The 27,072-nt window shown below is 57.6% G+C and overlaps 2 protein-coding genes across 2 annotated transcripts in view; one reads left to right on the top strand and one right to left on the bottom strand.

Moving 5' to 3' along the window:
• PLIN4 (perilipin 4) overlaps positions 1-6,855 on the top strand; it is a 14,639-nt gene extending 7,784 nt beyond the window's left edge. The window contains 5 exon segments of the mRNA XM_034657546.1: positions 1-1,640; positions 1,642-2,314; positions 2,427-2,614; positions 4,496-4,582; positions 4,659-6,855. Of these exon segments, the coding sequence (XP_034513437.1) occupies positions 1-1,640; positions 1,642-2,314; positions 2,427-2,614; positions 4,496-4,582; positions 4,659-4,991 (2,921 nt within the window). The 3' untranslated portion in view covers positions 4,992-6,855.
• A 1-nt stretch (position 6,856) lies between these two features.
• Positions 6,857-27,068, bottom strand: HDGFL2 (HDGF like 2). Its single transcript, XM_034657544.1, has 16 exons — positions 26,997-27,068; positions 24,176-24,252; positions 23,944-24,082; positions 17,423-17,614; positions 13,259-13,375; positions 13,079-13,150; positions 12,284-12,449; positions 12,107-12,182; positions 11,709-12,018; positions 10,442-10,539; positions 9,497-9,570; positions 9,230-9,300; positions 8,793-8,894; positions 8,329-8,542; positions 7,558-7,690; positions 6,857-7,157 (listed from the first exon to the last, which is right to left on the bottom strand). Exons 1-16 carry the CDS (start codon positions 27,066-27,068, stop codon positions 7,058-7,060), a joined length of 2,013 nt encoding a protein of 670 aa, XP_034513435.1. The 3' UTR covers positions 6,857-7,057.
• Between the last annotated feature and the right edge of the window lie 4 nt (positions 27,069-27,072).

Here is a 27,072-nt window from a genome sequence, read left to right as displayed (position 1 = left end):
TGGACACCACCAAGACCGTCCTCACAGGCACCAAGGACACCGTGTGCAGTGGGGTGACTGGTGCCATGAATGTGGCCAAAGGAGCTGTCCAAGGAGGTCTGGACACCTCAAAGACCATCCTGACGGGCACCAAGGATGCAGTGTCCACTGGAGTGACAGGGGCAGTGAACATGGCCAAGGGCACTGTTCAGACTGGCTTGGACACCACCAAGACCGTCCTGACAGGTACCAAGGACACCGTGTGCAGTGGGGTGACTGGTGCCATGAATGTGGCCAAAGGAGCTGTCCAAGGAGGTCTGGACACCTCAAAGACCATCCTGACGGGCACCAAGGATGCAGTGTCCACTGGAGTGACAGGGGCAGTGAACATGGCCAAGGGCACTGTTCAGACTGGCCTGGACACCACCAAGACCGTCCTCACAGGCACCAAGGACACCGTGTGCAGTGGGGTGACTGGTGCCATGAATGTGGCCAAAGGAGCTGTCCAAGGAGGTCTGGACACCTCAAAGACCGTCCTGACGGGCACCAAAGATGCAGTGTCCACTGGGCTCACTGGGGCAATGAACATGGCCAAGGACACCGTCCAGACTGGCATGGACACCACCAAGACCGTCCTCACAGGCACCAAGGACACCGTGTGCAGTGGGGTGACTGGTGCCATGAATGTGGCCAAAGGAGCTGTCCAAGGAGGTCTGGACACCTCAAAGACCGTCCTGACGGGCACCAAAGATGCAGTGTCCACTGGGCTCACTGGGGCAATGAACATGGCCAAGGACACCGTCCAGACTGGCATGGACACCACCAAGACCGTCCTCACAGGCACCAAGGACACCGTGTGCAGTGGGGTGACTGGTGCCATGAATGTGGCCAAAGGAGCTGTCCAAGGAGGTCTGGACACCTCAAAGACCGTCCTGACGGGCACCAAAGATGCAGTGTCCACTGGGCTCACTGGGGCAATGAACATGGCCAAGGACACCGTCCAGACTGGCATGGACACCACCAAGACCGTCCTCACAGGCACCAAGGACACCGTGTGCAGTGGGGTGACTGGTGCCATGAATGTGGCCAAAGGAGCTGTCCAAGGAGGTCTGGACACCTCAAAGACCGTCCTGACGGGCACCAAAGATGCAGTGTCCACTGGGCTCACTGGGGCAATGAATGTGGCCAAAGGAGCTGTCCAGACTGGCATGGACACATCAAAGACTGTCCTGACTGGCACCAAAGACACTCTGTCCACTGGGCTCACAGGCGCACTGGGTGTGGCCAAGGGCACTGTTCAGACGGGCCTGGACACAACCAAGACTGTACTGACGGGCACCAAGGACACCGTGTGCAGCGGGGTGACTAGTGCCATGAATGCGGCCAAAGGAGCTGTCCAAGGAGGTCTGGACACCTCAAAGACTGTCCTCACGGGCACCAAGGATGCTGTGTCCACTGGGGTGACAGGGGCAGTGAACATGGCCAAGGGGGCCATGCAAACTGGGCTCAATACAACCCAAAACATCGCCACAGGTACCAAGGACACCATGTACAGTGGGGTGACCAGTGCCATGAATGTGGCCAAAGGAGCTGTCCAGGGTGGCCTGAACACCACCAAGACCGTCCTCACAGGCACGAAGGACACCGTGTGCAGCGGTATGAACTGGTGCCATGAATGTGGCCAAAGGAGCTGTCCAGACTGGCGTGGACACATCAAAGACTGTCCTGACTGGCACCAAAGACACCCTATCTACTGGGCTCACAGGCACACTGGGTGTGGCCAAGGGCACCATCCAGACTGGCCTGGACACCACTAAGACTGTCCTGACAGGCACCAAAGACACCGTGTGCAGTGGGATGACCGGTGCCATGAATGTAGCCAAAGGAGCTGTCCAGACTGGCATGGACACATCAAAGGTCATCCTGACTGGCACCGAAGATGCAGTGTCCACTGGGCTCACTGGGGCAGGGAGTGTGGCCAAAGGGGCAGTGCAGAACATCCAGAATTGGTTACCTGGTACCCAGGACAGTGTCCAGAGTGGACTCACCAGTTACAGTGCCCCAGACAAAGGAGTGGAACAAACTATCCTGAGACCCCAAGAGGCTCTGTCCTCTGGGGTATCCAGCACCCCAGACACTGTGTGTGCAGGTCCAGACCTTGCCAGGGAAGATACTGCCGTGGCAACAGGCACCCATGGGGCCAGCCTGGGCAGGGAGGATGCAGGGCACGTGGCCACCACACATGGACACGAAGGAGCCATGAGCTTTGCAACGCTCCAGGACGAGCTGGGAGAGCTGGGGGATATCTTCCACCCCATGGATGCCGAGGAGCAAGGTGAGAACAGCACAGCCGGGCCCACCTCCCAGGGGTGCTTGGCTTCTGTAAAACCCAAGCCCTGGATTCTCCAGGGACCTCTAGGATTGAGGAATTCTGTCTTCCTTTACAGCTCAGCTTGCTGCCTCCAAACCTGAGCCGAAGGTGCTCACCGCTGACCGCGGCAGCTACTTTGTGCGTCTGGGTGACCTGGCCCCCAGCTTCCGCCAGCGGGCTTTTGAGCACGCCCTGAGCCACCTGCAGCACAGCCAGTTCCAGGCCAGGGCTGCGCTGGCCCAGCTGGAGGACTCCTTCAAGCTGGTAAGAGCCTTCCCCTCCCCACGGCACCTTCCCAGAATAGCTCCCCAGGCTCCCCCAGCCACGCGCGGTGACCACAAGTATTTACAGCGCCTGTCGGCCGGGGATCTGCCAGCCCAGGCCTCCCACACTGCCGACAGCTGCCACTCACACCGCTTCTTCTCTACACTGGGGGCAGGCGCGGGGGACACCGCCAGTCCAGCAGCAGCCCATGGTGGCTGATGCAGATGGTGAGGAACCCCCAGCTCTGAGGACCTCCTGGTTCCCAAAGTCACGGGTTTTAGATGTTCAGAAACATCAGCCTCACATACATGTGCAGTGAGCAGCCCGGCGATGCTGCCTGAATCGGGATCCCTGGGGTGTGCCCCCGCAACTGTGTTTTCAATCAGTGCCCCAGGCTCTCTTGTGAGCCACAGTTTGAAGACCACTGGTCCAATCCAGGGGGGGTCTCGACAGGGATGATCGGCCCCTGGAACGCTGGGCCATGTCTGGGGGTGTCTGTAGCTGTCAAGACTGCGGGAAAAGGTGATCCTGGCTTCAAGAGGGTGGGACCGGGGGATGGTGCTCAGCCCCCACCTAGCGCCCAGATGGAGGACTGGCCTGACCCAACAGAGGTGTTGTTAGGGGGCTGCTGAAGGGAGAAGGGGCTGGACCTGGGAGATCAGTGAGGTTTTCACAAAAATCCTGGCAAGTGACAGATGATGGGGCCTCCAGGGGAGTGTCAGGGGCAGCGAGAGGCACCTGTGTGCCAGATGTGCCTCCGGAGCGGGGCTGCCAGGGTCTGCGGTCGGGCTAGATGTGGGGCACGAGAGAGAGGGACTCTAAAGCACCTCGGAGATTAAAAAAAAAAACAAAACCTCTTTTTTAAGTACCTTATTTAAGTAACGTCTACACCCAACACGGAACTCAAACTCAAAACCCTGAAATCAAGAGCCGCATGCATGCTCCACCGACTGAGCCAGCCAGGTGCTCTGCCTGCGACCCCAGGAGAGGTGCCGAGCAGGTTGGGGGTGAACAGTGAGAGCTTGGTTTTGGACAGGGGAAACTGGAGGTGACTAGCGGGCCCCAGATGGGAGTCACGGCGGGGTGCGTTGGGAGGGCGACCACAAATTGGGAGTTCACACCTGTCCCACATGCTGCCCCCACCCCACCAGTTGCTGGGACAATGAAGACTGGTTAACTGGTGGTGGGGCTGGGGAGGCTCCTATGTGCCGGGGACCCAACGATCAAGGAAGAAGCTGCCAAAAGAGCTTTATCTCCACCCAAGGGTGGGGGGAGGTAAACAGCAAAGAAACAGACATCTGCAATAACTCAACAGTGATGTGCCTCTGAGGAGAATAATGAAATGTGACAGGGAGGGACTAGGGGCCACTGCACTGGGTAGCTGGGGAAGGCCTCACCTGGAGGACAACCTAGAGCCAAGATTGGATGGACACCATATGAAAAGACCAGAAGCATGCTCCAGGCTGAACAGGCAGCATGTGCAAAGACCCTGAGGCAGCAAGACAGAGGACAAAATGAGGCCAGCGTTTCCAGAGCAGAGTGTGACAGACAGAGTGTCAGCAGGAGATGAGGTCTGGGACATCCCAGGGAGCAGTGTAGGCCATGGTGAACAGATGGATTTTATCCAAAGGGCATTGGGGAGCCATGGGAGGGTTTTGAGCTGGGAAGTGACGGTTTGTAATCCGGTCTCTGAAAAGCCCAAGGAGAATATGGATTATTGCTCATTCTGACACAGCTGGTTCTAAACTTGTGGCTTTTCCACCACACCACACAAAGGTCTAGACATGAGGCTCCAAGGCCAGGCCCAGGAATGTCCCCAGGGGAGAGTGTGTGAAAGGACCCTGATGAGAATCCATGATTTCTCTGCTGGGCTCTTTCTAGATTGAAAAGGCCAAGCAGGCTCCAGAAGGCCATTCATGGCTGGACCAGAGTCCCAGCAGCAGAGTGGAGGAAGGCACTCCCCAAGAGGTATGTAACAAAGGGCCACGGCTCCCGCTCTTCTCCCTCGACCCCTGCTTACCTTACTGCCTCCCTCCCCCTGCAGGTGCCAGACTCTGGGGCTCTGTCCAGGGCCTGCGGCCTCATCCAGCAGCTCCACGTGGCCTACAGCACTCTGGCCTCCAGCCTCCAGGGTCTCCCCTCTGAGCTCCAGCAGCAGGTCGGGCGGGCGCGCCACAGCCTCTGCGAGCTCTACAGCCTCGTCTCTTCGGCCAGTTCCACGGATGAGCTGCCGGCAGAGCGCCTAGCCCAGAGCTGCGGGGCTGTGGGCCAGGCATGGCGGGAGCTGGAACAGATGCTGGAGAGCGTGCAGCACAGCCCGCCGCTCTGCTGGCTGGTGGGGCCCTTTGCCCTGTGCCCTGCTGGGCAGCAGCTGTAGGTCCCTCCCGCCTACAGAGCCCTCCGCGGAGACTTCTCCCCAGCCAGCTCACCAGATAAGCTCCAGCTCCCCGAAGGTCTGGACCCAGCAGGCTGGCGCTGCCTGGCACCCGCGGGGGCACCAAGGACTTCAAGTGCGGCCACAGCACGCACCCAGCTCTGGCCCTGCCTACGCTGTCCACCCTTCCTTCCCAAGCACCGCTGGGCCTTCTCCTGGCCTGGGGCCCAGGGCTGCTAAGACCGCTGACAGAGGGCCTTCCCCTGAAGGTCTCAAGCAAGCACTCCAATTAGGAAAGAGAAGTGGAAACATGCCTAGGTCTAGAAGGTTCTCCATTCAGCAGCCTCCACTAGGAGCCCCTTTATCTTTGGGGTACCCCAGTCTGGGTCCTTTAGCTATCAGCACAGTAAGTGCTCCTCCAGAAACATACACCCTGGCTCTCAGCAAACCATGTTCCATTGTACCAGAAAGTACCAGAATGCCACTGTCACCTGGGGGCAGGCTCCTACCGCCTCTGCTGATGCCCAGTGTGGCCAAGGGGTTCTGAGAGGGTGGAGCTGCAGAAGCCAACTATGGCCATGCACTGGCCCGGCTGGGGGACCAGACTGCCACCTCAGCCCACACCCAGAGCTGTTTTGTGGTCCCCAAGGCCCCTGGGCTGAGGAAGGAGTGAGAGGGCTTCCCTGTGGGGGATGGGGCCCTAGGGGGTATATGAGGAAACGTGCTCAACACGGTCCCACATTCACCCCAGGCCGGAGAACAGGGGCTGGGACACAGGCAGCATCCCTTCCTTCCCAGCCACACTGTCCCTAAATGCCCAGGGCAGCCATATAAGATGGGTGGCATGTGGGGAAGCTGAGGCTCCCCCTCACCGGTCCTCCAGCTGGGAGGAGCCCTGCCAAGCAAGACCCCGCTTCCCAGAACCCATATCCCACCCACAACCGCCCAATTGGGCTACCTCCCTTCCTTAAGGAGAGCTTGAGATGCCCTCCTACCAGCCCCTTCTCAGAAACGATGGGGTGCTCCAAGCTCAGGACACAAGGCCAGCCTTCCCCCAAGTGTCAGCATTGGCTCCTGGGGGCTGGCTGTGGTGAGACATGGGGAACAGGTCAGGAAGCCTCTCGGGCCTGTCCCTCCTCAGTCTCCACCACAGGCAGAGGCGCTGGGCACACAGCCATTCACGCAAACGGAGCACAGTCCAGCCAGACCACATGTGGGGACGCCAGGCTCCGAAGTCCCACACCACACCACGGCCTCGACTGAGATGGAGGCACTTGACCAGGGGCAAGGCAGAGGACACACAGTGGACGCCACTGTTGATGCAGGTGCCTAGCTGAGAACCCCACATACATCTGTCTGAATCCATGTGCCGGCCCTGGGAGCCTGGGGTCACTTCACAGGAGGAACGAGCAGCCCAGAGTGGGAGTGCCACTTGTCCAAGGTCACAGAGCAAGGCCTGCCCCCAATGCTCACACCGTCTGAACGTCAAAGACAATGACTAGCCCACAGCAACCCCCGAAGGCTGAATGGCTTGAATGCCCCAAGTGCTGCTTCTGAGGACCCTGGGTCTTACCTGCAGCCTGTGTAGGAACAGGAATGGGAGCAAGGCCCTGTAAGAATGTCTGGGCTCTGGGCTACCGCACGCAGGAGGATCAGACCACAGTCTCCATCTGAGCCTCCGTTACCTCTAAAAACGCCTCCCACTTCCCCCCTCCTTCACCATCAGCCTTGCAGGCCCAGGCGGGGCAGGGGCAGTGTCAGAATCGAGTTCACATCTGTGAATGGTGACCTTGTGGCTTAAACCCTCTGTCCCTGGACAGGCCCTGGACAGCTGCACCAGCAATCCTAGAAAACCGAGCCAATAAAAATGACTTTCATTAAAAAAACCCTTTATAGTCATTTCATGTCGGTTGGAAATCACAGAAGTTAGGCAGAAAAACAACCCAGGGGACAGATACAAAGGGACAGCACGACGCTTCCCCAACAGGTCTCTGCTCCACAGGTGGTGGGCGGGGGCCGGGGCAGGCCTGGGGCATCTACGTGCGACGGGTGGGCCTGGCCGCCGGGGCTCAGCTGTCCTCCTCGTCCAGGGACTCCGAGTCCAACCGCACCCTCACGCGCTCCTGCCGCTCCTTCCCGGGCGCGTCCAACTCGGGGCCCTCCCGCGTGCTGCTGGTGGGAGCACAGGCGGGTGGGGGTGAGCACTTGGCCTTCCACCGCTGGCAGAGACCAGGTGCCCTAGGAGTGCAGCCTGAGTCTGGAATCCCCTATGCTGCCCCAGCTGGATCCCTGCCAGGCACAGGCAGGCCTGGGGTCCTCAGCATGGAGACGTCAGCATCAAGCAGCCCACTGCGCCAGGAGGAAGCCATCCTCCCACGGGCCGGGCCCAGAGCAGCCCAGAACTGCAGAGCTCCCTCGATGGAGGACCTAAGGGTCAGCGGCAAAGATGGGGGTGGGAGGCCAGCGTGCGGGACAAGTCCCTGCGGCCATCACCGGAATGAGCAGCCCACACAGTGGAGGCCTTGTCAGGAGGAGGCCCCCGTGGCTGCGGCCCCCTGGCAATACTTACTCATTGTGTAATGGCTCTTCAGAGGAGCCACACCCCGGCCCCTCCTCGGAATTCTGTCCTTCCTCCAGCTCCTTGTCTTCTGTGCTCTCCCCCTTCTGGGACGTGGCCTCGCCGTTCACTGGGGCTGAGAGATCTGGCAGGAGAAAGGCTCATGGGACCCCGTAACCCTGCCTGCTGGTTTGGGGTCAGGGGCCCTAAAGGAGCCGCCACCTGCCTCGAGGGCCCTGATCCTGTGTGCCCACATCCCCCTACCCCTACACCTCCCAGATGGCTAGGCACATAAAAGCCTAAAAAGGTAGGAGACAGTACATGAAGGCCATGGGCAATGCGGGAAAAGCCTGTCGGGACAGAAATAAGGCAACGCCCCCTGCGGGCTGCCCCTGGGGCTGCTGAGGCTTGGCAGAGCCATCCTGCCCCGGTCTGAAGGAACACCTTTCAGCAGCTACGTGGGTACCACGTGACCCCAGCAGAAAGGACCGCCCTCCCCTTAGGCAGGGACAGTAGCACTGGTCCCTGTGGGAGACACCCTCTTTCTCCAACCCGAGGCCTGTCCTATGAATGCTCCCACACGTGACCTGCACACATGCACGGCCTCCATGCTGTCTGGCTCTAAAGATCTATGAGCAGCTCAGGTATGTGTATGCACCAGGCCCCGGCGACCTTGGGGACACAACCAGGCATGCAGAGTGCCAGCAAGAACATGTCACTCTAGCCGTGGGGGGGGCGCCGAGCGGTGCCCAAGGCCCAGAGGGCTCCTATCCCGCTCCTCACCAGTGCTCGCCTCGACCTCTGCCCTCTCCGCGGGAGCCTCCTCTCCGGCCAGGGCCTCGTCGGCCTTCTCCACCTCGGCCCTCTCCTTCTCCACCCCGGCTCTGGTCGCCTTCTGGATGGCCTCGATCTTTGGTCCCAGGACCCGAGACTTGAGCCGGGTGTAGACCTCCGCGGCCTTTTCCATCACCTCCTTGTTGGCCTTGTAACGGCGGATCTGGCCCGCAAGAGGCCTGGCTCAGGAGATGCAGCTGGTCTCACCCCCGCCACAGGCCCGCCCCCCCAGCGCCACCACCCCTGGCGGCGCCTTCCCACGAGCACAGCGCAGTGGACACTGGCACTCTGGCCTGCCACCGCACCGGTGTCCTCCTGGACCCAGGGCTGCTGTGGCAAGGAACCCAGGCTCCCTGAGCAGACCCCTGCCTCGCCTGCCACCGGCCCCTTCCACTGCTGGGACCCCACCGTACCTTTTTCAACGTGGCCACCACGTCTGTGTTCCTCTGGAGGATCTGCGAGGTCACCTGTAGGGCCCCCAGCTCCTCTAGTGCATTCAGACACCTCTGCACGTCCTGCAGTGGGGGAGGGGAGTGAGGAGGGACAGCACTGAGTTGAGGGGGCCCCACGGGGCTCACGGGCGGAGGGTGGAGTGCCAGGGAACCCCAGGGACAGTGGTCGGGACACGGCACTTGGAGGGCTGCTTGGCACCACCTGGTGGGGATGTCAAGCGATGCACCGAGGAGGCCAACCTGGGCCCTCTGTGGAGGACACCCAGGAGAACAAATACACTGGATTCGCCTGGGTTTCCTGAGATTTCTAAGGGAGCTCCGGACATGAGGGACGGGGCCCTGCTTGGCTCGGAGGAAGTGGTTGCGACGTGGCCTTGGTGCCCCGGAGAGGGCCTCACCGGATTGTCAACTTTCAGGGCGAACTTGATCTCGCTGTGCAGCTTCTGCAGCTTCTCCTCCACGGAAGGTTCTGGGGCCAGGAGAGAACGCAGCACCTGGGCCTGAGCGGGGCCGAGGGGGCTGCCTGGCCTGGCCCCCCACATCCGACCAACTCCCGCGACCCCGTCGTCAGAGCTGGCCGGGGACCTGCCCCAGCGCCACTGTGGTGACAGGAGCGAGCTCCTCGCTGGCTCAGCCTCCTCCCTGCCAGCGACCTGGCCCCTCACCTTTCTTCTTCTCCACCTTCCGGTCGGGTGGGAATCCTTCTGACCGCTTCCGGGTTCGTTCCACCTTCGCGGGCCTGTGGAGTCACACCCCTTAGTCCTGCCCCGGACTGCCGCCCAGCCGCCCCACCTCGGCCACTGCCGTCCTCTGTGTGGTGGGGGACCCGCAGCCACTGTGAGGGAGACCCTCACAGGGTCCTGGAAACTGGAGAGGGAAGGGAGTCAGGCCCACCCCGACCTGGTCTAGGCAGTCACCTGAAGTGACCAGGGATGGCAGCCCTTCCTCTGGTTCTCGCCGACAAACGATACCAAGTCTCAGAATCATCATTACGCGCTTACGACTGAGAGTTAGTGACTACTTAACAGAAACCGGAGTGAACGATCACAGAAAGGGGCCCCAATCTGACAACAGTCAATGACCGAAGGCCCGTTTCCACAGCTCAGACTCAACGTTCTACTTGGCAGCGAGCTGCTGAATTCCCACAGGCAGGTTCACTCACTGACGCCAGAACCTCGCTTGGCCAGTGGGCAGGGAGTGAGGCTGTGTTCCCCGCTTCGGTGGGCCTCAGACTTAGAGTCTCAGAACCACTGGCCTGGGGGACGGTCCCTCCCCACAGCACTGTTGACATGGGGCGGGTCAGTCTCTGGGGGGCGTCCTGGCCCCCCTTGGTGCCAGGAGCACCCCCAGGGTGATGACCACAGATGCAGTGTGGTGTCCCCTGGGGGCAGAATCACAGTCCTGGAGCAGTGGCTCCTACATAAGCTGATGGGGCCCCAAGAACCGGACACTTGGACTGAATCTATCTCTAAGACCAAATTCGGAAATAGGGTCGCTCCTGTAAAGGGTGAGGGGTTTTGGGTCCCCAGGAGGCTGAGAACCGCAGGGACCAGCATGGCGCAGGTGGCCCCCCAGGTAGCTGTGGGAGGAGAGGCAAGACAGGTGCTGACCTGGCTCGGGGCCTCTCCTCGGGGCGCCCTCTCTTCTCCTTCTGGCTGGGTCTCCTTGTGGGCTCTGTGCTTTGTGACTGTCTTGCTGCCTTCTTTGCCTACAGCAGCCAGAGAAAGGGAGGGCTGGAATGGCGGGCAGTGGGAGCTCTCTTATCTTAGGGCATCTTAGAGAGCTCTCTGTATCTTAGAGACACAGCCTGACACTTCCCGACACCACCTCTGCACTGTTGGGAACTGGTGAAACAGGCAGGATGGGATGGGAAGGACTCCTGTGTCCAGTCCGTCCCTGGGCAGCAGCTTCTCAGGCCCTAAAAGGACCACTCCCTCGATGGGTGGGGCACCCCACCATACACACTTCTCCTGTGGCAGGGGTTTGGTCCCCATTTTGTGGTCAAAGGAAGAGAGACAGGGAGAGAAAAGAGTGTCATCCTGCTTCCCCCATCCTCCCATCACATACGGCGCCATCTAGGTGACAGGCCTGAAAAGTCAGGCTCAGAATCAGGTGGGCTTTGAGTAACAGGAGAGTGGGGAGTGGACAGGCCTGCAGGACTACACAGTGCCTGATGGTCACGGCCATCATCAGAGGCCTCCTAACTGCTAGCCACTCACCCAGACTCCCTCCCTCCCCACAGCAGTCAGAGGGCGCCTGTGAACACCCCAGTCAGGTCCTGCTCCTCTGCCCGTAGCTCTCTAGGGCTCCTAATCACTGAGGTAGACGTCCAAGTCCTCCCCTTGATCCCCAAGGCCCCCCGTACAATCTGCCCTGCCCGCTTCTTACCCTTCACTCCTCCCTCTCTCCTCCTCACCCACTCTGCTCCAGCCACACAGGCCTCCTGGCTATTCCTTCAACACACCAGGCCCATTGCTGCCCCAGGACCTTTGCATGGACCATGCCTTCTGCCTAGAGGGCCATTCCCCCTGGGTATCTTCCTAGACCACCTCCCACTTCATTCCAATTCTTACTTAATGGCACCTTCTCAACTAAAGCCTTTAGGGTTAACCCTACCTAAAACAGAAAACCTCACCCAAACAGCTCCTGACCCTCGACCCCGCTTTTTTGTCCTTAGCAATGAACACTCTGGAACACATCTCATGTTGTCCGCTACACCCTGGCCCTTGGGCCCTAGTACAGCACCCAGCACACAGCTGATGCTCACTGAACGGGTAGAACTCAGGAACGGACTTGCTAGAAGGGGTGGGCACAAGGGAGAAAACCCTCGGTAACCATCCACCCTGGGACCCCAGGACGCAACCCAGCGGGACGCACCTCTCTCTGCAGTTCAGCCTCGGGCCCAGAGTCGGAGGAGGACTGCGGTCCCCGCCCCCGGCCCTTGCGGCCCCGCTTCCTGACGGGCTCATCCTCGTCCCCGAGCTCATCCCCGCTGCTGCCCCCACTGCCCCCGGGTGGGGCCTCCCCACGCTCGCGCTCGCGCCTCCGCTCCTTCTCCTCCTTCTCCTGCTCACGGAGCCGCCGCAGCTCCTCCTCCTGCTCCCGGCGCCGTCTGGCCTCCAGCTCACGCCGCCGCTCCTCGTCCCGGCGCTTCCACTCGCTGATGCGGTCCACCTCATCGCTGTCGCTGGGGGTGCGGGCCGGTTAGAGGGCCGGGGGGGTTGGGCCCACCCACACAACCCCAGTCCATCACCCGCCTGTCACTGCTCACCCACCTGTCACTGCTCGAGCTGGTCGGGGGCCGCTCGGGCTTCGGCTTCCGCCCACGGGGCTTTGGCGGCGGCTTCTCTGCTGCAGGAAAGGAGGGGACAGCCTGGTCTACACGGGCTCTCTCCTGCACAGTGGGCCCCCCGGACAGCCAGAGGTGAGGTGGCACACCGCTGGGACCCTACCTGGCTTCCTGCCCCGAGGAGGTTTCTTTACAGACACGTCCGAGTCGGAAGAGGAGGAAGGGGAGGAGGAAGAGGAGGATGGCGCTGACCTGGCCGCTGCCACTGGCTCGCCCTTGGCCCCATCGGATTCTGCTTTGGAGTCGGAGTCGGAGGCTGAGGGCACCTTCTGAGAGAGGCCAGGGCATGGAGGTGAGAAGAACACAGGCCAGCGACAGGCCCCAGTGCCCCCTGCAGCCCCCGACCCACAAACATCTGCCTCCCTCCAACTAGAAACCCTTCACGTTGGCCAAGAATCACAGGCAGCCCCCAACGTGCCTGCAGACACCCGATCACCCAGCTCAGTCCGCAGCATGTGACGTCCCCAGGCCTCATCTCCTCCTTGGTGGAGTGGGGGAGGCAGAGGACAGCCACCGTTTTTTTCTAGTGGTTAGAGCTCTTTCTAATACCAACTATGGCCTGGAGCACCTCACTCCCTTCCAAGGCCAGGGTTCTACCACCCTATTTCTCAAACTGGCCTCTACGCTTCTCAGGAGCAGTGGTGGCTTGGTGGTCTCCGGCTCCAGGCAAGCGCTCTGCACACACCGAGTTCAGGAACTGTGGGCTGAAACCGTCAGTGGAGGCAGAGGTGGAAGGTGGAAGGTGGCGGTCCCAAGACCTCCTTGTGGCCTATGACGTACCCTCCTCCAAAAAGGACCGACTCTAATCAGGGACAGTGCCTGGTGACCATGGAGAGGATCTCTCAGGGTTTCCCACAGGCAGGCAGGTGGGAACAAAACAAAAACAAAACACCTCTACCTTTTTCTTCCGCCCTGCAAGGGGGCCCCGCCGAGGCACCCGGACCACAGCTTTCTTCTCAGGAGTGAAGTCCTGGGCAGAGAGAAGGGGGCTGAGCGTGGCCCCCTCGGCTGACCACTGCTCGGCTCCCATGTGTGTGTCCACCCGCCCACCCTCCCATGGACCCAGCCACCTGCGCACCTGGTCACTGGTCTTCTCTGACTCAGATGAGCTTTCTGAGTTCTCCTCCTCCGATGGGGACACACTGGCTTGATCCAGGTCACTGGAGGCCTTTCGAGTTCGTTTCGAGACGGACATCTAGTAGGGGAGCAACCCAAACAGATCAACAATCAGAAAGCCTGTGTGGAAGGAGAGCTGTCTCCCTCCTGGCCGCTCATACCCCGAGAAGAGGTGAGGTTCTGGAACCTTTGGGAGGCAGGAGGGACCCTTTTGAGGATCTGATTAAAAACCACGGATCTTGAACCATAAGGACACTGTGCTCAGCAAGAGAAGCCAGACACAGAAGGACACATCCTGCGGGACCCCACTCCCAGGAGGTCCCCAGGAGTCCCATCCACACAGACGGAGAGGAGATGGTGGGAGCCAGGGCTGAGGTAGGGGGTGGGGAGTCCGTGCTTCCTGGGGACAGAGTCTTCATGCGGGGAGATGGAAAGTTCTGGAGACAAGGGTGGAGGTGATTGCATGACCGTGTGAATGTGCTTCGTGCCACTGAGCTATGTGGTTAAAATGGCAAATTTTATATTATGTGTACTTATGCACAATAAAAAAAAAAGGAAGAAAAAAACCAAACCAAGTATCCTTTCCCCAGAAAAAGACATATGTGTGCGTTCTGGAACCAGACAGAGGTGGTGGCTGCACAAATGTGGGAACACCACTGAGCAGCGCATTTCAGAACAGCTACTTCTTAAAATGTGAATTTAACCTCATTAAAAAAAATGAAAATATACATATACACACATGCATGCATACAGCCTGAATTCAGTTTCAGGGGTTCACGCGTTCCCTGATGTCCACCCATAGAGGCCAACAGAAGAATTTTTATGAAGAAAGAACCGAGCTTTAGAAACAGACCTCAACCAGGGATGACCTAGGTCTTCCTAGACGGCAACTGCTGAGTTACACCACACTTTCTCTCCACTTGTCATACCGGAGAAATGAGTCGGTTCTCACAACAACGGTCACCTGAGCATCTCCCTGCTCCACGCCCTGTCCCCCTAAAATTCCTATGGTGAAGCCCAGACCCTCAGGACCTCAGAAGGGAACAGGGTTTGGAGACAGGGATCTTTAAGGATGTGATTTAGTTAAAATGATGTCACTGGAGGGGCCCTAACCCAGTATGACCTGTGTCCTCTTAAGAAGAGGAGGTCAGGACACAGACACACAGGCAGGGACGGCCACATGAGGATGGTGGGCACCATCTGCATGCTGAGGACAGGCCTCAGAAGGAACCAGCTCTGCTGACACCTCGATCTCAGACCTCCCGCCTCCAGGAGTGATCTGTGCTACTCCGTTAGGGCAGCTGGCAAACCTGTCCACTCAGGTGTGTCCACCTGACACACCAATGAAGATAAGGCCCCTACCGTCACAAACCACATGTTTTCCATCAGGAGAGGCAAATTGAAACATTCCGTGTGAATTTGATGTTACTCTTCTTCAGGGGCGGTGGTCACAGAAAGCTGCCAAAAGGCCAGTGGGAAGAGGGACAGAAGAGACAGCAAGTGAAAAGCCCCACGGATGGAAGGCAGCATGGCTGGTGAGGGGTCAGGGAAGGGATGGGGATGGGGTCTGGCTGGGGCCAGACCTGCAGGGCTGTGTGGGCCAAGTCTGGAGCCTGGCCCCACTTCACGGGCGGCCAAGCCAAAGCTGGTGCACTGCACACTCCCCGCTCCCTCTGGGGGCAGAGGTACCGCCTGCTCTCCCTTCTCAGCCCAAGAGCGCAGGACTCTCAACCTGGGCACTCAGGGAGTCCAGAGTTTGACAGTTCGCATTCCGTCAAGACTTGCGAGGCAGTTCCAGGGTAAGTGTTTCGAGCTGGAATGTGGCCTGGTTCCCCAGACAAAAAGGCAGGAATCACGGGGACTAAGATGACCCAGGATGACGTCCACATGCCAGGGTACAAAGGGAGGCGATGGGGAGGGGCCCCAAGCAGTGAGATCTTGGAATCCCAGAGAGAAGAGACCCCAGGGGGCAGGCAGGGCTGAGCCACCAGGGCTCGGGGCTGGAGTCAGGATCTGCCATGTGGTCCTCATGAAGGAAGTCTGCTATGGATCCGTTCAGAGGATAGATGAGAAGAGTAGAATGTGGATCCACAGAAACACACCGACAAGTTAATGCTAACTGAAGAATGAGAACATAGAAAGCCAGCCTGGCAGGAAAACCGCAGCCCCTCATGGATCGGGAAAGGAGAACCGCGATGTGCTGGGACCATGGGGCTACCAGGGAAAAGCATTCTTAAGTTCTCCCTGCTGTGGTTAAGAGGCGTTGCAATAAGAACTTAGATCTGTTTAACACAAAGTTGGCCAAAAAAAAAAAAAAAAATCTGAATAAATACTGACTTAAAAATGGGGGTTTACCTCTAAGAGGTGGCATGGTGGGGGGGCCGTTTTCTACATGTTTCTGTTTAACGTCCCCGGCAACTATAAATAAAAATTAATGGGGAACTTTAAAAAATGATGCCATTATATCATAAAAATTGGGTAAAAACCTAAATGCCTGACAGTCTCAATAATACTGGGTAGAAATCATCCACATCGTAGACCATTTCTCAGCCGCTGAAGATCACGACTTACTACCGTACATAACGACAGAGAGACGCTCAGCATTTCACACACAGAGCGTGTGCACAATCGCCAATTCTGGGCTTCACGCAGCCGCCCCGTGTGCGAGGCACATGCGGGATCGTGGAAAAACACATCAGGGTGCATCCCGTTCCTGGCACGGAAGCCACCCTGCGCAATGTGGGCATTTTCAATTAGCTTCTCCACACTTTTCACACCTTACAACGAACGTGGTTGATCTTTATGAATGAAACTGAAAGCAAATGTTATTTTTATAAATAATAAAAAGAAAACCTTACTCTGTTAAAGAAGTTGATGATAAATCCTAGTCCTTTCACTCTGCACCCGAATGTTTAAAAGCAGTGAAAAGGCAGGCAAGGCAAGGCAAGAAAGAGACTATCGCCAGGAGAACCAAACACTCTCGTCCCCACAGGAATCTGCACACACCTGTGCTCCACAGTTACGTTCACAGCAGCCGAAGTGGACACAACCCAGATGTCCATCAGCTGATGAACGGATACGCACAATGCATCCACCACAAACGGGCACGTCACTCAGCCGCGAACAGGAGCCAGGTGCCGATACGCGCTGCCCCAGCAACAAGCCCTGAGCTCAGGACGCTCAGGGAGGGAACCAGACACAGAAGGCCACACGGGGTGTGAGTCCACGTGTGCGACACGTCCAGAACAGGCTCCTCCACGGACAGGAAGGGGGCTCGTGAGGGCCGGGGGCTGGGGAGGAATGGGGAATGACTGCTAACAGGGACAGGGGTTCTTCTGGAGTCATGGAATGTTCTGGAATTAGCCAGTGGTGGCGATTGCACAGCTCCATTAATGTACTAACTACCAGTGAATTGTGTATTTTGAAAGGATGAGTTTTGTGGTATGTGAATAGTATCTCAATTTTTTTTTTTTTTAAGATTTTATTTATTTATGTGACAGACAGACAGCCAGTGAGAGAGGGAACATAGCAGGGGAGTGGAGGAGGAAGAAGCAGGCTCCCAGCGGAAGAGCCTGATGTGGGACTCGATCCCAGAACGCCGGAATCAGGCCCTGAGCCGAAGGCAGACGCTTAATGACTGCGCTACCCAGGCGCCCAATAGTATCTCAATTTTTAAAAAGCATGTTAAAAAAAAAAAAAGCATGTTAAACATGCAGAAAAATTATCTACATATTCAGGCTAAGGGCATAATTTCAGCTAGGACGCTCCTGGGAGGGAAAAGCAGAGAGCGAGCGCGTGCATTCTAGTTCTGCCAATATCTGATCAGTCTGGCTGGTGTTGAGTAAAAGGTCGGGTTAATACAGGAAAGCATTTCAACTTCATACTTGAGAGCCACGCTAAGCACACAGCCTTCCCCCGAGATGATAATCTACGGTAATATCTACTGGGCAATATTATAAAGGTTAATAAGATGACGCATGTAAAAGAATAACAAAAATAAATAATAAAATAAATAAGAATGAAACCGTGTATTAAACCCAAGAAGGCAGGGCAGGGAGTGCAGGATGCCAAGGCCTCCTGGGGGAGGAGAAAGGGCCAGACTGTGCCCGCCCCACCCCTCCCCTACCTTCAGGGCTGCCGCCTTCCGCTTCAGGCCACTGTTGTCACTGCTTTTGTCTGAGTCTGAGTCACTCTCCATCCTGTCACTGGCCGCTGTGGCAGTCACGGCTGTGACAGCCATGACCCCTCGGACCTCGTCGTCCTCGCTCCCGCCTGCCGGGTCGGCTTCAGGGGCCTCGCTGTCAGAGGAACTCACCGGCTGGGGGCACAGACCGTGAGTCACCATCAGGCTGGAGTAGATTTCCCAACCAGGACAGCAACCCAGGGGACTGAAACCATGGCAGGGCTCAAATGTCAGGGTCTCACCTCCTTGCTTTCCAAACTGGGGGCCTACGGCCCAGAAAGCCCCAAGAACAGAGGCTGGAGAGCAAGATGACACGTGCGGTGGGTGCTAGGATTACAGATCAAACCTCAGGCCAGTGACTTAGCCTCCCGATGCCTCAGTTTTCCAAGCTGAGCAATGGGGATGGCATCATTTTGGCCTCACGGGCTATGGCCAGGATGAGGCAGAAGCGGGATGTGACATACTGAGGACAATGCCCAGACTGGCCAGAGGTCCACCAGAGTTGGCTTTTCTGTTACTAACACTCTCACTGTTATGAACGCAGGACCTCCAGGCTTGACCTGCCAGGCATGGCAATTTCTATTTCATCCAGCGTGCCTGCTCAGGGAACAAGAGCCACGGAAACAGCAAATGCTTATAGGGCACCCCTTCTGAACTTGCCCTGCACCGCGCTCAGGACGCACTTGGCCAGCACGTGAGCAGGCCTGTGCCAGGCTCTGTGCAGGGTAGCCAGTGAGCCCATACGTGCAAGCACAGCCCGGTCCCTGCCCCTGGAGGGCTTACAGTCCAATGTGAGAGGCCAACAGGAGACACTGCGGCAGAATAATGCCACACTGTGGGGACAGGGAGAGAGGACAGCACCGGTACATGGGTGCTGAGAGATTGGGGAGAGGTGGGTGTGCAGTGGCAGGAGTGTTTTGAAGTGCGTTTTAGGGGAGAAACTTGGAGGGTGTGACATTTTAGCAGGGAAATTGTCCGAAGCATGCAAAGGGGCAGGGGCTAGATGCATTCTGGAAAGCAGCAACAGCACGAGGGCAGGTGCCCCCACAAACTGGTAAGGTCGGTGTGGCTGGTGTGTAGTGAGAGAGAGGAGGACGGGGCAGAAGAAGGGTTGGCGGGCCGGGCTGGGGCTTATGCAGGGTTCCGGAGGATCTAGGGGACCCAGCAGATGGCACAATGACGGCCAGGCCCCAGGGCTCACTCGGGCCAGTTTCTGAACTTGTTCTGGATGTCTGATGTTTGAGGGAGGAAAACGACGAGCCCTGGTAATATTCAGCCATCACTCGGTCCAGCGCATGCTGCGGAACACCCAGCGTATGCAGCCCTGTGCTGAGGGCCGGGGCTAGACGCAGCCGGACAGCATCCCTGCCTGCAGGGAATCCACATGCTAACGGGGAACAGGCAAGGAATGCAGAGCTACAACGTGCCACGAGACAAGGTGCCTGTGACAGTCCTGGGGCACCCAGTGCAGCCAAGCCTGAGTATAAAACCTGATCGTGCTATTTCACGGTACTTCTTTACTGAATAACTGATTTCTCTCTCTTTATTATGAAAGCTATTGAGACTTTTTCGCAAAAAAGGCGAACTTCTACCTACTGACGAACACAACGTGGGTCGGCTACAGAACGGAACAGTACTCGACCACAGAAAGGAACAGAGCTCTGACACAGGCTACTGCGTGGTCCAAAACATACTCAGGGAGAGCAGCCAGGGATGAAGGACCAAATAGGATTCATTTACGTGTAATATCTGGAATGTGCAAATTCACAGAGATGGAAAGTTGATCAGTTCTCAGGGGTGGGGCGCCCAGGCAGCTCAGACAGTAGAACACACCACTCTTGCTCTCAGGGTTGTGAGTTCAAGCCCCACATTGGGCGTGGAGCCTACTTAAAAAAAAAAAAAGTTNAAAAAAAAAAAAAGTTCTCAGGGGTTACAGGAAGAGAATTGGGGGTGACAGGTAATGGGGAGGGGGTTTTCTTGTGGGGTGATGGAATGCTCTGAGTTGAATAATAGAGATGATCACAAGACACTATAAATGTATAAAAGCCACAGAAGTATATGCCATTTTAAAATGGCTAAAATAGTGAATTTCCCAAATTGAAAAACAGCAACAAGAACAAGCCACATCCCCTTGGTGTAATCACAGCCAGGGATCAATGGGTCGGAGTGGGGCACGCACACTGGCCAAGAAAAAAGCAGGGAGGACAAGAAGGGAATGACAGCATATGTGAGGACCCCTCCAGGGCCACACCGACTGGACACACAAGGCAAAACCAGGACCGAGGAACAAGGAAAAGCAGAAGCGTGGCCCGCTGGGAGCCCAGAAGGAAGGAAACCTGCCAATACTGGACAGAGGACGAGGCAAGGTCTTGGCAGCACATCAACGTGGAAACGCATTAAAAGAACAGAAATGTGGGTGCCAGAGCGGGGGCGGCCAGAGGGAGTGGACAGGAGAGGACCTGGCCCATCCATGACCTCCTGTAGGAAGGCCCCAGTCCTTCCCTGACTGAGGGGTCCCGAGCCCACCCAGCCTTCACGTGGTCAGGTTAACAGGTGAGAAAAATAAAGGCCAGGTGTTGGCAGGACCTTGCACTCAGCACCAAGCACCTTTTCTCTCCCCTGTAGTGCAGTGATAGGGCTCGATATGTACAATGTTTGACAAGACTGAAGGATGTAACACTAAGTAGGTCAGGCCCCAAACCTAAAATGCTGGGAAAGGATAATCTTGTTTTCTCGATGGACTTCCATCACGCCTCCTGCCAGGGAGCGGGTTCTCTTCACAGCAGCCCTGGAGGGGAGCAGGGAGACATGACCCCTGTTCTCCATGGTGGGGGTGGCACAGCAGCTTGGAGGCTAAGTGACTAGGCCCACGGCTCTTCTGCAGGAAATGGGTCAGCTTCGTGGCAGTCAGAGCTGGCACTGGTTCAGTGTGAGCCCCCACCCCAAGCTCACCGACTCTCTCTGGGTGTACCAGATATGAGTTGTCACCCTAATTTTGCAGATGAGGAAAAGGTGGCATGACAGCTCAGGATCACAGAGAATATGTGACAGAGGCGGGATGCCAGCCAGGTCTGCCTTGGCCTCTAAGCCCGGGCCACTGGACGCAGCTACTGCTAATTAAAACTCTTCCTTGCTTCTGCCAAGCTCCCAACTAACTCAGGTCCAACTTGCGCCTCTCACGTCCACCCAGGTGGCTGAGGCGAACGGGCCTATCCCACAATTGGGAAAATGGACTCTCCGGGAAGGTAAGTGACTGGCCCTAACCTGTGCCTGTAGATAAAGCCGGGAACTCTGGATCTCCTGTGGTCAGCCCACGGGATCTAACTAGGTTTGGGGAAATTCTGTCCACACAGAGAAGCATGGGGCACAGAGAGGAACCAGGAGACAAAGGCGAAGAGCCAGCTGACCTCCAACCACCCCAAGCCCGATGGTCAGGTGAGGGAGGTGAGCATTCATTTCTCTCACTGCCTTAACGGATCAGGAGGGTGACTGAGGGGGAAAGGAAAGGTCACATCCAGCCTGGCCTCATTCGCAACTAGCACCTTGTCACCTGCTCAACACTGTGCCTGTGCTAGGTGCCTGACGTGCGTTTGCTCACGGGCCCCCCCCAGCAACCCTGTGAGACTCTGACACTACCATGACCCTCTGCCTTAAATGAGGAGACTGAGGCTCAGAGAGGCGAGGTGGTGCCCCAAGGTTCACAGTAAGCAAGTGCTAGAGCAGGGACTCAAACCCAGGTTCCTGCCCTCACACCGCAGGGCTCTTAACCCCAGACCCTAAGGTGCAGAGATTATTCTTGGGGCCCTCCTCCAGCCTGGGACATGGGAGGCCTGGGCTTTAGTCCCAGCTCACGCTCACCAGCATAAGAACCATGGACAGGTCCCTGTCCCTTTTCCTCTATTGAGGGACAAGCATGTATTTCTAGGATCCTTCTAAGTCAGTGGTTCTCAACCAGAAATGACTTTTGTTCTCTTGGAGGCATTTGGCAATTCCTGGTGACATCTGAGGCCGCCAAAACTGGGGTGCTCCTGGCTTCAAGTGGGTGGGGGCCGGGGATGCTGCTAAACACCCTACAGAGCCCAGGACCCACCACACACACACCCCGGTCGAGAATGATCCAACCACAAATGTTGAAAAACCCTGGTCTAGGTCTAAGAAGTCTCAGATTCTAGCTGGGTCCCTCTGGGCCTCAGTTTGCTTATCTGGAAAATGGAAAAGATGTTACCTGCCCAGGCTACTCTCAGGATTACTGTGTGGACCAAAGGACAATGAAGTTGGAACCACACTCAGATACCACTTTCCACCTCCCACCTTGGCAAGGAGATGCGGAAACAGGGTTTGCGGTCCCCTCTTAGTGGAAGAACCGGCTGAGTTAAGGCTGTCGGAAAGAATGAGTCTGTTCTCTGCATGCAAACCAACAATCAAGATATATTTTTGGGGCACCTGGCTGGCTCAGTCAGTGGCGCGTGCGACTCTTGATCTCGGGGTCATGAGTTTGAGCCCCATGATGGGTGTAGAGATTATTAAAAATAAATAAGTCTACTAAAAAAAAGATATATTTTGGAAAACAATAAGCAAAATTAAAAATTCTATGATTTAGAAGGGAAAGCTGCATAGGATTTCCTATGAATACAGAAGCTCAGAGGATGTACAAGAAATAAGTAGCTATGGCTATCTTGACAAAACATCGCAGCAGAGTGACCGGGAGGCAGGGCTGACTTCCCACTATCCCTACACGCCTCTGTATCTTTTCAATTTTGCACCACGAGTCTGCGTTCCCCTTCAAGATGGACAGAGAAACGAGAAATTTGAAGGCTGAACGAAGAGACCGCTCAGGTACCTGGACAGCGCTGCTTCCGAGAGTGTGCCTGTGGCCTGGCTCTGTCAGAAACATCTAGGTTGATGTGTGGTTAGGAACACCTTAACACTTCAGGGGTCCCAGGCCTGGGCCCCTGAAACCCAAACTTCCATGGGTGGGGCCCAAAAATCTACACCTTAAACAGACGTTCAGTTTGGAGCCACAGGCTCGTTAGAGAACCAAACAGCAAGACAAGCTCTCACACTTAACAGCTACTTCTCAACCTGGGGAGTCTGTGTGGGGCCAGTTTAATGTCAAGGCTGTACCATTTTTGAGTTTATTTCCTCGAGGGCAGGCATCTACACACCACTTAACAAGCCGTGGGTGTGCAATAAATATTAAAAGGTGTGATGATTCACCAGCAGTAATAACCTTAGGACGTAACCAACAGCACTTGAACTGGGGCCAGAAAAGGTTCACACAGAACCCAACTGTCTTGAAGACCTTCTGACCCATTCACCCACCAAGACGGGACACCCGGTGGGCAGCAGGGGGGAACCTCCTTCTCCTGGACCCATCTGAGCAGGTAAAAGCAGACCACCACCAACATCCACCAAACGTGAGCCCCCTGAGAAGGGGGTGCCAAACCCTCAGCGCTCAAGAGGCATGTGGTGAGCAAGCCCTGAATTCTGGACCCATGAGCTCCCAGGAGGCCAGAAGTGGGTCTGCTTCATCTTGGACTGCTGGTCCCTCGATACAGCAATGCCTACCGGATCAGTGGTGGCTGAGCTCACACACACCAGACCCTCTCCGCCTTCTGCGTCCCTCCCCACAGACCAGGCCGCAGGCCCTTTTCTTCCCTTGGCCTCCCAGCCAACCTCACAACCACCCCTCCTGAAGCCAGACTACTCTGCGTCCCTGTGCCTCCTGCAGAAATCCCAAAAACGGTGGCTGAAAGCAGAGCAGAGAACCCCAGCCCAGCCTCCCCTCATCTACATCTCTTCCTAAAATGCCTAGAGCAAGATAGCTCTTTGCCACCTTTCTGAAGCCTTCCAAGGCTTTCCATGAATTTCACTTCAACTCATAAATTCCTTCTTTCTCAGAACATTTCCTGACACTGATTGGCCACTGAGATGTCATCTTTGTGGTCCTTAGCACTTTTTCCCACCTCAGCAAGAACTCTCACATCTACTAACCATGGCCTTTCCCAAGCCCAAAATCTGGCAGTAACAGGGGAAGGGAGGAGTGTTATTGACAGAAAAAGTTTTTTCCTGAGAAAACAAAAGGTTTTTAAGAGCTATCATAATGCTATTATAAATCCAAGCTAACTATAGAGCACTGGGTTTCACCAGGGGTGACCCTCCAGCCCTCCACAACCCCAGGGGTACTCATCAATGTCTGGAGAAGTGTCTGGTTGTCACAACTTGGGGGGGTCACTACTGACATGGAGTGGGCGAGGCCAGGAATGCCACTCAACCCACTGTGCCCAGGACGCCCCAGGACACCCCGACAGAGAACGGTCAGCAGTGCCAAGGGGGAATAAGCCCTTGCTCCTTTTCTAAGATACAATCTAGGACCACCTGCGGCGCCCAATGCATGCAAGTGCTGGGCACGACCTGGGCTCCGCAGACACCACACCAGTCATTCTCCATCCCCAGGTACTCACCAGAGGAGCGCTGTAGCTGGCGTGGGGATTGTTCTGGATCTCCCACAGTCCCTCATTGAAGCCTTTCCTCTTGTTGGGTTTCCCGTATTTATCTTTACATTTGTCGTAAGGAAACAGGTCCTTGGGTCCCAGGAAGGCTCTGGAGAAAGGAACCATGGGGCCAGTCCCAGGTGAGTCACGTCACCCAGGAGGCACCAGGAGGGAAAATCAAGCCCCACCTGTGGACACTTACGTTTCGTGTGTACCAAAGAAGAAAATAGGGTACTTGTTGGGCGGGGGCTTCACGGCACCATCGGCAATGTCATCGATCTGCAGTGAGAGGCAGGTCAGGGAGTGGCTGGAGGACACCTTCACCCACTGACCCAGAAAATCATCAAGAAATCAGCTAAGTTACTTGAGGTAAGCATGCTGGGAGGAAGGGAGCCTTCGATTGAGGGAAACACATCACCTTCCAGTTAGGCATCGGCATTCTTCTAGGAAACCCCCCCTCTGTGCACACACCTGTCCCCTCCCCCCAGAGTGTTCTCTCTGCCTCCAGGGTTGATGCTTCACCTGAGCAAAGCTAAATATGGTCCCCTGAGCAGCCAGGATGTGGGGCCAAGCTCAGCTTCTCTACACTCCCAGGACCCTCCCACGGGACCCCTCCCGTAAAGAGGCGATCGGTGGTCGGTCTCCCAGAGGCAGCAGCTGGCAGCTCCAAGGATGCAAGGGTGGGGGGTGGGCTGCAGGAGACAGGCCCTGAGCATCCAGGAAGTCCCACCCTCTCCCTACAGGCCCATGGGCCCCGGCAGCTGTCAGTCACCTCCCCACAGGAGGCTAGCAGCCCCTTCACTTCCAATCAGGTGCTTGGAAATGTTCCGGGCTTAGAGAGCTGGCAGGAGGGGGGACGGAGAAGAGGGAGAAGCTGGTACTCTGGAAAGAAGGGAAGTGCCCGTAAAGTTTCATGGCTCTAGTGTCCCCCAAGAAAATAAGCCGGGCAAATGAGGTTAAAGTGAGTTTTCTGGTCCCCATTAATCCCTTCCCATCCTCCACTATGCCTGGGGGCTACTGGAACCTTCCCTGCCCCCCTCACCCAGCCTCCTTTCTCAGTTCTCTGGGCTACTTTTCAAAGTCCTTGGTCCCTGGGCATCAGGCATCCATCCCAAGCATCCCACTCCTGCACAGAAGCTTCCCCAAACTTCATCACCCTGAGAACTAGCCTGCCACGCCTTCCAGGCCCAGCTTCTGCTCCAGCCTCACTGAGGACCTGCCTCTGAGCCCGAGGCTCAGATATCCTAGCAGCAGCACCAGCTCCAACTGTTCTCAGGACCGCCCGGTCAGTGTCCCTTCCTAGCCTCCTGTGGCAACCTCTCTGCACCGAGACCCCCAGCTCTGCGTGATGCCCTTCTGCTTACTCCCACCCTGAGGGAGGGAGGGCCCAACAAGCAGGGAGCGAGGCTGAAATCTCCAGCCATCTCACAACGCTGCCTGGGCAACTCCTGTGCTGCTTCAGTTCCAGCCTCATCCTTCCCATGCCCCCTGCTGCTGCCTGGGCCTCCCACCCCCACCCCCCAAATTCCTTCAATCCTGTCATGCATATTCCACCAGCCTAGGTTCTGGGGCAACTTTATCCCTAAGACCTGGGGATGACAACCTCCAGGTCCCTCCTCCACATTGGCCTGCCCTGGGTAGTGCCTGGAACTGCACCCTCTGGGACTTTCAGACTCAGGACGCCCTTCAGACCTGCATCTGTCAGACCCTCTGGGTCCCCTGGATCTCAACTTCTTCTACAGGGGATCCCCAAAGTCCCCTTGGCTCAACCCCTTCCCTCAGATACTCTCTCTTTTGGGCCTGAGCCCGAAAAGGTATCTGATTCAAGTACCAGGGAGGACCACTCCAAGATCGCCCTCAACCCCACACCCCAGCCAGTCTCCTCCACCAGAGGAGTGGGGAGGGGGTCCTCACAGGGCACTAGCCCCCAGGGTCCCTCAACCAAGTCTCATTCCAAGCTCTGGTCCCTGACACCCCACATTGTCAGAGGAGTCCTCTCAGCACCAGTAACCCCGTGAACACAGCCCCCAGCACCATTTCCAGCCCCAGCCTCCCTCAGCCTCCTCAGCCTTAACTCTCAGCCCCTCTCCCTTACTCCATCCCTCATCTCTAGCCCACCCTCACACGTGGCCTGGGGCCCCACGGCTGAGCTCTTCAGTCCCGCGCACCCCCTTCCCATCAGTGTGATTCCTCTCCTTAAACCCCATGTTCCTCAGCTCTCCTCACACCACCAACTCCTTCAAACTTGAACCCTGCCCCCTCAGGCGCCAGGTCCCTCAAACCCCACCTCCCTTGGCTCTGGGCCTCCCGGCGGCTCCCACACCCCCGGCGCGGGGTCCCTCAGGCGCCGGGACCCCCAGACCGCCGCGGCGGGCTTCCTCAGGTCTCGGGACCCTCAGGCCCGGCGCGGGGTCCCTCAGGCCCGGGAATTCCCAGACCCTGGTGCGGCGTCCCTCGGGCGCCGAAATCCCCAGACCCCCGCTCGGGCTCCCTCAGGCCCGGGGACCCCCCAAACCCGGTGCGGGGTCCCTCAGGCGCCGGGACACCCAAACCCCCGGCACGGGGTCTCTCAGGGCCGGGAACCCCCAGCCCCGGCGCAGGGTCCCTCAGGCGCCAGGACCCCCAGAACTCCGACGCGGGGTCCCTCAGGCGCCAAGACCCCCAGACCCCCGGCGCGGGGTCCCTCAGGCGCCGGGACCCCCAGAACGCCGGCTCGGGTTCCCTCAGGCCCGGGGACACCCAGATCCCGGTGCGGGGTTCTTCAGGCCCCGGAACCCCCAGACCCGCGGTGCGGGCTCCCTCCGGCCAGGGGACCCCCCAGGCCCCCGTAGCGCGCAGGTCACTCAGGCCCGGAGCCCCCAGACCCCCGGCGCGCGAGTCCCTCAGGCCCGGGGACCCCCAGACCCCTGTTGTGCGGGTCCCTGAGGCCTGGGGACCCCCGGACCCCCGGCGCGCGGGTCCCTCAGGCCCGGGGCCCCTACTGCCCCACCCCCCCGCCTGGCCCATCTCCCGCGCGGCCTCACCCGGGCCGGCCAGTGCGGGTAGCCCTTCATCTTGGCGAATACCAAGTCCCCGGGCTTGAAGGCATGCGGCATGCTG

This window comes from Ailuropoda melanoleuca, chromosome 4, assembly GCF_002007445.2.
Source record: "Ailuropoda melanoleuca isolate Jingjing chromosome 4, ASM200744v2, whole genome shotgun sequence".
NCBI lineage: Eukaryota > Metazoa > Chordata > Mammalia > Carnivora > Ursidae > Ailuropoda > Ailuropoda melanoleuca.
This window is presented reverse-complemented; position numbering and strand designations above follow the sequence as displayed.